This window comes from Trichosurus vulpecula, chromosome 2, assembly GCF_011100635.1.
Source record: "Trichosurus vulpecula isolate mTriVul1 chromosome 2, mTriVul1.pri, whole genome shotgun sequence".
Taxonomy (NCBI): Eukaryota; Metazoa; Chordata; class Mammalia; order Diprotodontia; family Phalangeridae; genus Trichosurus; species Trichosurus vulpecula.
In genome coordinates, this window is record NC_050574.1 from 11,279,895 (window position 1) to 11,294,413 (window position 14,519).

General features: G+C 44.6%; 1 protein-coding gene across 1 annotated transcript in view; it reads left to right on the forward strand.

Annotated features, from left to right (window-relative positions):
* Positions 1-4,278: 4,278 nt before the first annotated feature.
* The window catches only part of LOC118836223, a 100,193-nt gene continuing 89,952 nt past the window's right edge, over positions 4,279-14,519 (forward strand). The window contains 6 exon segments of the mRNA XM_036743567.1: positions 4,279-4,402; positions 5,328-5,603; positions 7,342-7,641; positions 8,366-8,665; positions 9,114-9,612; positions 10,304-10,489. Of these exon segments, the coding sequence (XP_036599462.1) occupies positions 4,279-4,402; positions 5,328-5,603; positions 7,342-7,641; positions 8,366-8,665; positions 9,114-9,612; positions 10,304-10,489 (1,685 nt within the window).

Consider the following 14,519-nt stretch of genomic DNA (forward strand, 5'->3'; position numbering starts at 1 on the left):
TAGTTCTGTAGCCACAAGTTCCCCCGCTGCCCCCGGGTTGGTGGCTGAACTGCAAACTCTTTTCATTCTGTCCCACGCAGCTTTTCCCACTATCCCTCTCTGTTGTTTTTGGTGTTTCTGGGTTGAGAAGTCTGGTAACTGCCACAGCTCACTGATTCAGGGTGCTAGGGCCTGTTCCACCTGGCTCCTGTTCTGGTTGGTCCTGTCACCACCCAGGCTGGGCTCTGCTCCCCTCCACTCCATGTGTGATACACCTCATCCAGCGACCATCCAGGCTGTCCTGGATCCCTGGTTCCCTCTGCTATTTTGTGGGTTCTGTGGTTCTAGAATTTGTTCAGAGCCATTTTTTATAGGTTTTTTGGAGGGACCTAACAGGGAGCTCAAACAAGTCCCTGCTTTCCAGCTGCCATCTTGGCTCCACCCCCCGGAAATGCCCTCTTTCTTGTGTGGGTTGTGTCTGAGTTCCAAATAATTCAAAATACACAAGGAACCTTCCTTGAGTCCTTGATCCAAAGCAAACAAATAAATCAAAACTATTGACAATAGCAACTATCCAATGACAAGTAGAAATGTATTTGCAAGGACATGAGCAACAGATTTTCATAGATACTGACAAGAAGATTTGTTAAAGTCATTTGGCGGAGGGATGTTTTGTGCTAATTGTTCTTATTCTGCCACCTAAACAAATGTGATTTTCAGATAGCCAAATAACTCTACCTGATTAATTGATATCAAGTGATAATGTGGGGACACACTAATGCAGGCTCATTAGCAAAAGCCCTAGCATGCTTTCCCACTCATCCAAATCTCTGCACCAGTTACATTTTTCCCTGTCCCCTAAACTTTCTTATATTAAGGGAATTGGAATATTCCTTGCTCCCTTTTGCTAGTTCTAGATTTCCTCTACCATGACCACTCAGCAATTCTCCTCCTCTGAAGAAGTTCAAAATATTTAAATCTTCCACACATTTCAACTGTGGTTGACTTTAACTCTTACTTATCAAATTACCAAAACAAACCTTCCTCAAGAACTTTAGTCCTGACAGGTACCACCCCTTCCACAATGTTTCCCTTCAATGTGGGAATTCACCATATATTTTAATATTCATTCAAACACTCATTTCCTAGTTTCTTAATCCACTCAATTTGAAAGACTTCTTCCATTACACTATCTCCAATAAGCACCGAGATGGTCATACTTTTGATCTGGCTTTCACCTCAATTGTTCCACTTTCATATCGATGAACTGTCAAATTCTTTCATATGATCACCATCTTTTATCATTTCTTCTTCCACTATACTTTATGGATTTTAACCTTGTTCATTATCCTATTCATGGCCTCTATATCATCCATCCTTTAGTTGTTTTTCAGGCCACCCTAAGCCCTATATTGGTAATGCTATTTTCCCTCCAACATGGGTGAACCATTTAAGCTTTCACTATTTTTATTCTGGAATCCCTTACCTCCTTGTCTTATCACTTATCACACTTTCCCTAACTCGTGCATGGAATACTCATACCACCCGACCATACTGTCCTTAATGGGCAGCTTAACAGAGAAGGAGGAAATTATGTAACTATGAAGATTGGCTTTTAGCAATACATGTGAAAAGTGAATATTCCTGCCTGGGAGGAGACAAAGACAATTATGAAGTCCAGCCATCACAGGATATCCCATTAAAGGTGAAGGAAATAGCAAGGGAGCAATACAGGAATGCATGGGAAAAGTCTAAAATACCAGAGTTCTGAGGAGGAAGAAACGTGAGCTGAAATCCTTGATAATAAACATGAGAATTAATAGAAAAAAACTTTAGTAAGAAGAGGAAGATGATTTCCCAATCATTGAAACGAATCCAAACATTTTATTATATATTTCAAGCTAAAGGTAATTAAATTGACACTGTGAGTCAAGGGACACTGCGGATTGCCAAGAGAGCATTGATTCACACTTGGAGAGTCACACAAAGTGTTCTTTAAAGAAATCAGGAAGTATTTAAATAGGTAGAAAAAACATTTGGTGTTCATGTGAGGTACATCTCAACATAATGAAAATATGAATACTATGAAAGTAAACTTATGTTTTAATACAATCAGATCAGACTATCAAAGGAATGCTTCACAGAAGTCAAAAACAGTTAAGGAAAAAGGAGAAGAGATCCTCTAGTCTACTGTTCTGCAGAGGGTAGCTCCATGAGTTTGTTACATTGCACAGATTTTCAGACTTCTTTAAAGTATTGACTAGGTTTGCTACTTTTTCTCCTCTTTCTTCCTTTTTTTTATTTAAAAACATCATTAGTTTTATGGGAAGATGTTCTGGGCAGAAGAAGTACCACAGGCATACAGGATGCAATTCTAAGGAAGCAAAAACTATAAGATGTTAATTAACATTTATTCTAAAAAATAACGATGCCAAAGATACCCGCAGTCTTTTATTATCCAAGCTAACCTCCTCTCTTCTCCTCTCCTCTCCTCTCCACTCCTCTCCTCTCCTCTCCTGTCCTCTCTTCTGCTCTCTTCTCTACTCCTCTCCCCTCTCCTCCCAGTAATAGCACAATCACTACCCAAGTTCTCAACATGACTTCTCCAAATGCAGGTGATGATCTCATAAGTGTTTGAGATTGCTGTTTTACCACATTGTTTACAACTCAAGCTTTTAAGCTTTCCATTCACTAAAACCACCAGGTCTTCAGGTAAAAAACAGGGTGATATTTCTACAGTACTGATATATACATGTATGTGTATACGTATATGCATATGCATATGTATACATGTGTGTCTGTGTGTACATGTATGTATAAGTATATACACATGTGTGTGATGTGTGTATATATACAGTTTACAAAAATAATCATGTGGAAATACACAATTGCTAGGACTCTCTGTCATATCTATAATGCACCCCCCTCTACCATTCCCTCACAGGCTCTTCGCATTCTTTTAAGACACTGCTCACACATTCTTTACCCTAATGCCATTACTGATTCCTCGACTGTTAATGCCTTCCCTTTCATATGAATATTTATTTACTGACATACATATATTGATTTTATACTGATACTATATATATTTGTTCTGCACAAACATCCACCTGTGTACATGTTATCTCACATGAAAGAATAGAAGCTCCCTGAGAACTTTTCTAACTTTGAATCTTCAGCAGTCATCTTAGAGCCTGGCAACACTGGATGCTTAATAAATATTGATAATTGATTGCACATCAGACAGGACCAGTGACCATCTGGCCTGGCATTACACATGTCTGCTCAACTCCCTTTTCCATCCAAAGGGAATGAAATTTACTCAATCTCACTTTTTCCTGAAGTGAACGGCTGACTACCTACTACCCGGTGCCTCCACTCAGGATTCTGAGCCTTGGGATGCCCAGACCAAAGCTATCTTTTAGATCACCAGACTCCCTTATATCAGGCTCATCTATTTCAACTTAATTTCCCCATGTGACCGAGCCCACCCTTCTCTGCTCTTCCATTGTGCCCTCTAAAAGCCTTTGTCTATCATTAACAAATTTGCATTCTTGATAAGACTTTGCCTTCCACCCAAAAATCATTCTACATAAACATTTGGTATTGACATGTATTCTTAAGTATATTTTTCTCCTCACCAATGCTCCAGGTATAAGCTCCAGGTGGGGCAGTCCTATTTCTTTATTTTGTCTTTGCATTCCCAGCACCTAGGACAGGGAAGGCCATACAGCAGAAGCTTAATAAATGATCACTGAGTTTGAGCTGAGTCTTGTCTAGGTGGAAGACTGCTCACCTCATGGGGCTCTGAGCAATGGAAGTACTGAGTGATGATGTGCAAGGCACCCCAGAGCTTGCACTTGCAGCCATCAAGGCCTCCTGAGACTTCCTGGTTAAGGGACAATTTTATGAGGAGATACAATCTCTAACCAAATAGCAATCAGAGCTGCCAACACCATGGCTGGCCGTTCCTGGACTGAATGAAGCTCCCATTGTGGGGTCCTACAGAAGAGGCAGTAACTGAGGGGGTTAAATACCTGGGGGGTCAGGTGCCCCCAGACTGCAACCAATTGTTACTGTATCTGGTGCCAGATTCAGCACTTCAACTGATTTGGAGTCAGCAAGACCTGAGTTCACATCCTGCCTTAGACTCTTATTAGCTGCGAGAACCTGATTAAATAACGTCTGTCGACCATTGTTTATTTGTCTATAAAATGTAGATATCATAGAATGTACATCCCACATCATTTTCAGAATCAAAATAATAAAATACTTTTCAAGCCTGAAAGTGCTAGATAAATGATAACCATTGTTGTTCTTGGCGGTGGTGAAGACGAAGATCTTATTCATCTCAAGAGAGCAGAATATGAGACTGAAGTTTTACCAAACATGGAAGGTGTGCTCAATAACCAGCTGAGCAAGGGTGTGAGGCACAGTCTTCTAGGGCCCTGGCATTAGGCCTTTGTGCCCAATCTTGACCTTTTCAGGAGAAGGCTCCTATCGGTTGTCCCAGGCGTTGACGTGAAAGTCTTAGCATTTTTGTCCTCATCCTCTTCCGTGGTCTTCACTACTAGTTACCCACCAGATTCATTGGTTCTTGCCCAGCTATATGAACTTTAAGACACTCACATCCCCTGAGACCTAAGACATAAAGGACCATGGCCCCTCATTTATCAGTATGACAGCGGAAATTGTGGGGGCTGGTTCGGAGGGGTGTAATTCAGCAGGGCTGGCCACCACATCCTGGGACAGCTTCTACTCCACCTACCTTTTGCACAGTTGAGACTGGGCAGCCCAGGACAGAACTGAAGACCCACCATGAGCCCCACAATCACTTTCTTGATCTCCGTTGGTGAGTGTCCAGGGTCAGGTCTAGGGAGGGAGGGATATTGTGAAAAGTTCCATGGCTGGCTGACTCTGGAGGAGCCGGAGGAAGCCTAAAGAGAAGACAGAACCATTTGGGAAAGAGGAGTACAGTATCTGCTCAAAGGGCTCTTCCTTCAAGCTCTGACCAAAGCAGACTCAGAGATTCAGGGACTTTGGTGAGAGCTGGGGATGGGTCAGCATGGGCTGGAGGGGAGGCATCTATAACCTAAGCTTGTCTTACAGGGCTATGTCTGGGTTGGATGGTGAGGGCACACATGGGTAAGTCCTGTCCCTAACATTCTACTCTTTTCATTCCTTGTACTAGATTGATCCAGACATCTATTTGCATGATAATCAATGAGGGAAATGGGATGTTGTGATGAATGGATGGGGTGACTGAGGCAGGGCCTTCAGAATCTGGCATGGAAGAGACACAAGGTTAGGGAGATCACTAGGAATCTGTATTCTTGTTTCCTTCTCAGATCCCCTTCGCAGGCCCACCCTGTGGGCCATTCCCAGTCCTGTGGTCCCTAGGGGAGCAGATGTGACCTTCCGGTGCCAGGGACATCTGGGGAGTGACCGATTCCAGCTCTGGAATGATGGAGAGCTCAGAGATGAGAGAAATGCCTCCTGGCAGCAGGCAGAGTTTGTGCTCAGGAATGTGGATAACTTGAGAGATGCGAGAAGCTACAGCTGCCGCTCTGGGCAAGGGTCCTTTTGGTCAGAGCTCAGTGAGCCCCTGGCCCTGGTGGTGACAGGTGAGGGTGTGCTGATCTACAGCCATCTCTGGTGTGAAGGAGGCTGGTCTTGAGAGATAATCCCAGACCTCTGTCTGGAGATTCATTAACTAGATTCAGGCCTGACAACCTGCCTCCCCTTAACACTCACAGCTCCCCAGGCTCTTGAAACCCTTGGCCCTGGTGGTGACAGGTGAGGGGGTGCTGGTCTACAGTCATCCTTGGAGGTAAAGAGGCCAGTCCTGAGAGATGAGACAGGAGCCTGTAGCAGGTAGTCTCGAAGCCCTCCTAGGTCCTAGGTGGATAACCAGCCATCTGTTGACCATAGTTCCCTCTTCTCCAACATGAGGCTCACTGCCTGAATTTTCTAATGAGGTCATTTAAAAACAAACCTCTGTAATCTTTGGGCCTGTGAGCTCCCTGAGGACAGCTAGGGTGGTTTTTTTCTCTAAACCTATGAGACTTCTCCATTTTGGAGCAGGTGGTAACTGATAGTTGAGTGATGAATGAGAGTGGGAAAACCAAAGAAAAATGTAATTCCTCACAGAGGTGCCCAGAGGGAGTTTAAATCTACCTCTGCCACCCCATACCCACCCAGGGTCACAAACAGATCTGCCAGTCTAACTTTGGCTTCACTGAGGGGTGGGCATGGGTGGCTGCCAGGTACCCAGAACCACATGGCAGAACAGGGCAGTGAGTAGGGCCCTGGACCGAATCAGGGTGTCTGTCAAACCCCCCAAACATAAGGTTTGATGTAGGAAAGAGCTTTCTAACCATAAAAGTTGAGAAAAGTCTGCATTTGCCAGTGATGTTGCATGAGGACCCTGCCTTGGTACAGCAGGCACAGGCTATAGGGACATAACTGGGCTACTTGGAAGAGGTGGCAAGAGGAGCAGGTGGAGAGGGTGACCTCCTATGCCTATGTCCCTTCTCCTCCCAACAATCTGTGCTCCCAGAGTCTTGCTGGGCCCAGACCAGAGAGCCAAGTAATCGAACCATGAACAGGCATACAGGACTGGACTAAGGGACCTGGCCATGGACCATCCAGCCTCTTCTAGATTCAGTTTCAGGGAATGATTTGAGGTGATTGGGGTGAGAGATCAAGTCCCTAACTTTCTTCTTTCCTCCTTCCACAGGAGCCTTCCCCACACCCTCCATTTCAGCTTCACACAACTCCCCAATATCCCCAGGAACAACAGTGACCATCTTGTGCCAAATGTCACCACAGGAACCCTCTCAGGACTACAGTTTTGCCCTGCTGGAGGCAAAGAGCCTGGAGCCCTTGCAGAGAGAGAGCCCTGTACTTCCCCAGGCTGCTTTCTCACTTGAGTCGGTGACGGCTGAGGACACTGGGAGCTACAGCTGTATTTACTACAGCAAGACAGCCCCCCATAATGGGTCCCATCCCAGCAAGACTCTAGAGCTAGCTGTGCTTGGTGAGTGGAGATGAGAACCCCTCAAATCCCCAATTTCATCCATCCCATGGATCCCAAAGAGCTATGGTGAAAGCATACAATACCGCAAATTCTGAAGGTATGGTTTGGGGTGAATATGGAGGAGACACTCAGACCCCCTCCTGTTCTATATGGACTCAGCTTTGGGCCCCAAGATAGTAGGAAGTTCCCAGCTCAGGGCAGGCTCCAAACAAGAATGTAAGAATAGAATTTAAACTACTATTGCCCCTCTCATTAAGGGCTTAGGGAAGGGAGGCTTGAAGGGTCATCTAACCCTGACATTAAATGTGTCTCTTTCCCCTCAGGATTCCTCCCCAAGCCCACCCTCTGTGCTCAACCTGGCCGCGTGGTGGCCCCAGGGGCCAATATCACCCTCTGGTGCTCAAGGCCCAAGCTGTCTTCCCTTGGAGAGGTGACTTTCATTCTGTGGAAGGGTGGGACCCAGAAGCCTGTACAGCACCAGACCTCAGTGCATCTCTGGATTAGCTTCCTCCTCCCATCTGTGGGACCTGAGGACACCGGGAGCTATAGCTGTACTTACAGGAAAAGGACAGCATCTGCTAGAGAATCAGAAGCCAGTGAGGTCCTGGAGATGGTGGTGACAGGTGAGGGAGTGTGTGGGCCCCAGAATAACTCTAAGGATGATCTCTCTGATCTCTGGCCAGCCAGGGGCCTCAGAGAGAAAGGCCAGTTGTCTACATAGCCAGCTCTGCCCTGGGGCCTGGCAGGGCTCTGGGATCTTGGAAGACATGAGGTATTTGTATTGTGATCTAGAACAGAAATAAGAAATGTTTTGGTGGGAACAGAATTTGGAGTTCTGAGGAGAGTCACAGAGACCCAAAGCTTAAAGGTTCCTTTGAGGTACTAAAGGCCAAACACTACCCTTACCAATGAGCAATGTGTGGCCCAGAGAGAGGGAAGGATTTGTCCAGGGTCACACAACGAGTGACTGAGCCTGGAAATGAGTCTGAGCCTTCTTCCTTCTGGGCCAAGATCTGAAGCCAGGTTTTAGGCCAAGCCCTGGGCCTGTCTAGGTTAGCCATGATGGAAAGTGAGGAGTCATGACCTTCCCTTACAGGAGTCACTGAATACCCAAGCCCATAGGTTAAATGGGCACTGTGAAATGTGAAAGTCTTTAGATTCCTGAGCTGCTAGAGCAGGAACATCCTGAGAAATCTAGTCTAACCTCTCCACCCTCAAATTACAGAAGAGTTAACTGAGCCTCAAACAGGGCCAGTGAGTGGGCCAACATCACACAGGGACTCAGAAGCAGAGCAGTGACTTCACCCATATGTCCTGACTCCGAGCCCCATGTTCTCCTTCTCTCAGGATCCCTCCCCAAGCCTTCCCTCTCAGCCCTCCCAGGTCTTGTGGTGGAGCCCGGGATGCATGTGACTCTCCAGTGCCGGCAGCCCCCTCAGATATTCCTCAGTGGCCTGACATTCCTTCTGCTGAAGGTGGGAAAATCTCAGCCCTTGCAGAGCCAGAGCCCAGCTGGGACTTCGGCTGACTTTCCCCTCCTATCTATGAGGGCCCATGATGCCGGCAAGTACAGCTGTGTCTACCACAGGAGAATGGCTCCATACCAAGTGTCTGATGCCAGTGAGGTCTTAGAGATCTGGGTGACAGGTGAGCTTTTTTCCAGGTTCCCAGGGATTGAAGTAGAAAACTGCAAGTCAAGATTAAGAGGTAACCCAGGAAGTCTGAAAAGGCATATTGGGGGAGGGGCTGTTTTGAGCACCCAAGACATAAAGGTTGGGATAAGGGATCCTGGTGCCTATGGAAGGGAAAAGAAAAATGGCAGAATGGGCCAGCTTAGGTACTATTCCAAGCTTTAGAGACAGGGATGGAAGGAGGAACAACCTCCTTGTTCCTAGGTAGGCGAGAGAATGTCTGAGGCTTAGCATCCACCCCTCTCCAAGATAGGAGGTTTGGGGCAAAGAATGGCCCAAGAGCCAACGGAAGCAGGTGCCCATGGTCAGAGAGATCTTTAAGGCATTCAAAGCTCTTCCCCACCCCTCCCATCCCAACTGTGGAAAGGATGCTAAGATACTCTGGTCCTTATTTGTGTTCCCAGATGGTCTTCCCAAGCCTTCCCTCTCAGCCTGGCCTGGCCCAGAGGTGGCCTCAGGATTTGACATGATCCTCCTGTGCCAGGGGTCCTCAAGAGGTTCTAGGTTTGTTCTGTACAAGGAAGGAGAAGAGAAAAACCTGCCAAACATGGATACCTCTCAAGGTGGGGCCCAGTTCTTCTTGACACAGTTGACCACCAAGGACTCTGGCAATTATAGCTGCAGATACCAAATCAACACCAATGGAAGTCTCTGGACACAACAGAGTGACCCCCTGCAGCTCATAGTGACAGGTGAGAGGAAGAAGCCCCCAGGACCCTCTGGAGGGTATCAACAACCACTCCCTCCCTCAACTACTACAAGGAAATTGATCAGGGCCTTGGCTCTGGCCAAGAGACACAGTGTAAGAGACAACGGAGACTTTGACACTTTCCTCGATTCCAGGACTTTAGAGACTGAGGGCAGGAGCTGGGTCAAAAGGCTTTCTACTTCTCATAATTCCTGGTGACTCCCATATCTCTGTCCTGGTTTCTGGACTTTTCTTCCTGATTCCAAGGGATAAGCCCTCTCTGAACATGGTTTGTAGCCAACTGCTGAATACTGGTGGTGTTGTGGTGCAGTGGGGAATAAGAAGAGAAAATTCAGGGACAATTTTAGGATAAGGATTGAGTCCCCTCAGGACAGTGATTTATGAAGATTCTTCTCTCTCCTCCACCCCAGGTTCAGTGCCCAGTAACTACCTCATCATTACTCTCAGCTGTGTTTCCTTCCTCCTCCTCCTGCTTCTCCTCTGCCTTATCTTGCTGGCAACGCTCTGCCAACGATCCATCCCCGTGGGTGAGTGTGGCAAAGACAGAGTGAAACTCCTCAGTGTCTAAAGGAATAGAGGTGGTTTAGAACTAGGACCTCCAATTCCTCCTTTGAAACCTTCCTTGACCTTGCTTCTTCTCTTCCCATATCTCTCTCACCAGGGTCATCACAAGGAGATAGCCCATGGAGGTAAGGAGACTCAGCTCCCCTTACCATAGTCCCCTGTTCCTTCCTTCCCATGAAACCCTGGACTCTCTGCATTGAACAGAGTCCCTGGGGAGGAGAGGAATCGCACAGAGCCTCACAGCATGAACTCTGTGCCTATGTGCTACTTCCTACCTCTCTTTACAAACAGGTGCCTCTGTTGCCCTTGTCTTCCTTGCAGTACCTGCCTGCCACAGCACCCTGAGGCTGCTAGAGGAGAAGTCTTGTGTAAGTTACCTGGGCATGATTCTGGGGCAGACAGAGGCCGGGTGAAGGGGATTTCTGGTCCTGAAAGAAGGGAGAATGATAAAAGCTTGCATCCTCCTCAGATACAGAGGTGGCCAAGAAGAGACCAAGGGAACCATCGGTGAGTTAGCTCTGTCTTGTCCTCCCCCTAGAAGAGACTGTTTCATCCTGGACTCCAACTTTTCCCAATAAGCTTTACACCTATGTTTGGACCACTTCTTAATCACTTATCTATTCTTTCTCCTGCCATTAGAATATATCTGAACTGTGTATTCCTGAAATTACTATTTTTTTAATATTTCAATAACTACTTCAGTATCATTTATTTCCTTTTAATCCTATGGAGTTCATTTCATGTAATTAAAGGAATGAGACTGAGAAGGCATCCATAGCTTTCACCAGACAGGCTGACAAATCATCAATGACACACCAATAAATTAAGAACTCCTGCCCCAAAGCCACTCACTATTCCCTTAATCTTGTATTTCCTTACAGGTCCCCATGGTTGAAGGCTCGCAGGGAGTGACCTACACTCAGCTGAACAAAAAAAACCTTGAATAAGAGGAAAGCCAACCATGAGGAAACACCCACAGAGCCCACCCTCTATGACACTGTGGCCTTGAACTAATTTTTGAGGCACCATTCCCAAAAGAATTCTCTCTCTTCTCTTTGCCCATCTCCTCTCCTCTCCCTCAATCTCATCTCATTTGTTCTCTAGTACATTTTACCCAAGTTCCCATCACTGAGGAGCTGTGACAGTTATTAGGGATAGCCACTGGGGTCTACAGCTGGGCAAACCAAGTGCATCAGTCTACAACGATGAGACACATACAGACACATACAGAGTAGAAGGGGGTGATCATCTCAGTGGAGGTGTCAGTAGCAGCTGTGGAGACCAGAAAGGACTTTTTGCACTAGATGGGATTGGAGCCGAGTTTCAAAGGAAACCAGGCAAGGTAAGAGGCAGATTGGAGGAACGGTTACTAATTAAATATGAGGGACAGCCACCATGGAAGCCTAGAGTTAGGAGACTATTGTTTGCAAAGACAAAAAAATAATATCCCCCTGTGTAGCTGGTTTTTAAAATGACTAAAAGGAAATCTGGTTCAAGAAGACTGGAAAAGGGGGAAGCCACTGAGGCTCACCACTCAGTGCCATCCTCCACTGATCCCTGAAACTCAGCCCATGTATCCAGTGTGGGGTATATTCCTGTTTTGTCCACCTTCATACCATCTCTTCTATATGTCCTCTTCTCTCCAATCACACAGTGACTACCCTGGGTAGCACCCATGCCTGATTGATTGCAGTCACATGCTGGTGGGTGTACCTGCCACCAGTCTCTCCCACTCCAGTCCATCAACACCTCATCCATCAAACTGATGTTTCCAAAGTGCAGGTCTCACTGTGTCAGTCCTCTAATTAATAAACTCCATTTGCTCCCTATCAGCTCTAGGAGTAAAAATAAAATCCTGTCTCATTCAAAACCTCTTTGTAACCTTCCCCATGACCTTTCAAGTCTTCTCATATCTTATATATTCTCACACAATCTTGGTGGCTCAGACAGAATCAAAGTCTTAAGCAAAGGTCATCAAATCCATCAGGGCATTCCCATAATCACCCCTCTTCCACTCAGCTCATATTCATATTTTCAGTCTCTACCACAGTGCCTATACAGAGTAAGTGCTTAATAGATTTTTGTAGAATTTCATTGGGAACAAGCTTTGTCAAGCCAGGCCCAGACAGTCCTTCAAAACAGGTTTGATATCTGAAGGAACTTGTATATGTCTTCTATTGTGATCCTGAGAGTCTGCACAGATTCGATGGCTATGGAGTGCTTTTAGCAATTGAGTTTAATTGAGGTGAAAGATTAGAGACTCACAAAAAAGTAGGAGTCTCTTGGAATATGGGTTAGATGGAGAAGTCAGGAGGGACAAGAAATAATAGGGCAGAGATAAAAAAGGACTCTTAACTCTAACCCTGTTCTTGTAAAGAGATGGGCAGATTGGTGAGAATTGTTGACAATGCCTTTCAATATCTGCAGATTGTATCCTTTTAAATACTTTCCTACTGGTCACTAGGGAGTTGCCTTTGCGCACAGTTGTGCTTTTCTGTTTCTTTCTTTTACTATGGCTTCAAGACAAGATTGTTTGTATTTTTAAATTATTTGTAATTTAAACATGCACCAAATACCCTGGGCATTTCCACATGCCCAATGGAACATAAAAGCAGAGACTGCAAATTTGTATTTCACATACACACACAAATGCTCACACATACACACATAACTTCCATGTGTTGTTTTCAAAACCATTCTACTGCATGTACTTCCTTCTATACTTTCTTCTGTTGTCCTTCATATTTTTTTAAATATATAAATGCTTCCTCTTTTTTGGCATTCCTTCTGTTAATCCCACCTAGAGTAAAAAACAAAGCTTCCCAATTTTTTAAAAGGGAAAATAATCCTCATGACAAATGGAGTTAAGTAAAATTAATCCAGATGGTGTTCCTGTCAAAAATATATGTTTCTGCATTTTTTGTCAATTACTTTCAATCCAGAGTTGGGAACCATGCTTCCTCAGAGGTTCTCTGAAGGCATGGTGGGTGTTTGCCTTTTACAGAATTCTTAAGTCTCTCAAAGTTTTTTTTTTCCCTTTTACAACATTATTGTCCTTGCATAAATTATGTTCCTGACTATGCTCCCTTCACTCTGTGTCAGTCCATATTACCCAAGGTTCTCTGAAACAGTCTCATTTGCAGGTTCACATGAAGCAATGTTACCCCTTCATTTCCATTTCCTGCTAGTGAAGCCTTTCCACAATTGTCTACAGCACAATAGAGGACGCCCACTTATGTTCTTGGTCTTTTCTTTTCCCTCCTTGTCATTCTTTCTTCAAGATTGATAAAGGTAGATTTACTAACGAATATTCCTTCCTTAGTATTATTTTCCCCCTTAACCCATTGCACCCCAATTCTTGTTTCTTTCTTTATTGAGTCCGATATATTTTTAAACCAAGTTATTTATATGTGTGTGTATTTAACTCTTCTCTGCACATTGTATGGAAAGGTGAGAGTCATCTGATGCCCACTACCCCACTTCTTCCTACATGTTTATATACCCTTTTCCCTTGCACCCCAAATATGAGGAATAGCTGCCCTCCCTTCCTCACATCTACAGTAACATGTTACTTCTTTCCTCCTTTATTTTCTGCCTCTGCATCCAAGTCCTGTGATTTCTTATTAAACTCTGCATGTATCCTTTGAAGACATTAAGCTTCTGAAAGGGTACTTCTTTCCTCTCTATTTGAGTTTCAGCAAAGGCAGACTCAAGACAGCAGAGGGAGAGCCAGCAACTTTGTCTCAGCTCCCCCCCAAACCTCCACCACAATGACCGAAAAAGTGTGTCAAACCAAATTCTGAGAAACAAAACCAACCAAAAGTCACAGAGAGTAATTTTTTCCAATGCAGGAAGCATGAAATGTTAGTACTCCACTGTCATACAGCCCCTTCCAATTACTCAAGGAAATTGGCCTTCCCAGTTTTCTCTGGACATTTTTTTTTGCTACTCCACTGTTCCCGCTTTTTGATGTTGTCTTTAATCTCTTAGAAATGCTTGAAAGTTTTCTATAGTTTTAAAGGTCTCCATTATTTTTCCTTTATAGTTATATACTTAGCTTTACAATGTAAGTAATTCTGAGCTTTAAGATCATAACTTTTTGAATATTTTATTCAAAAGTCTACATCCATTTACAGTAGAAGCTCCAAGGTCTTTTGTGATCCTGACTGAGATTACTTAGTATTTGAAGATTCTCTTTCAAAGCCTTGATGAATTGTTTTTCTTTAACATGAGAGCTCTGGTGTTTGGAGTATGGAATTCCTCTGACTTTTGGGGGAGAGTCTTTTCCAGACATGATTGGTGTATTCTTCTGTATTCCCTTTGCCCTCTGGTTCTAGTAGAAGTGGATCTTTTTTTATGATTTCTTGAAATACAATGTATAAGGGAATTTATTTTTTTGGTCATGGATTTCAAAAAGTCCAGAGATTGTTGAAGTATCTCCTCTTGACCTTTTGTCCACATATGTTGTTTCTCTTATTGGCTATGTGCTTTTTTCAGTCTTTTGAATTTAAAATTTATTACTATCTCATGGAATCAT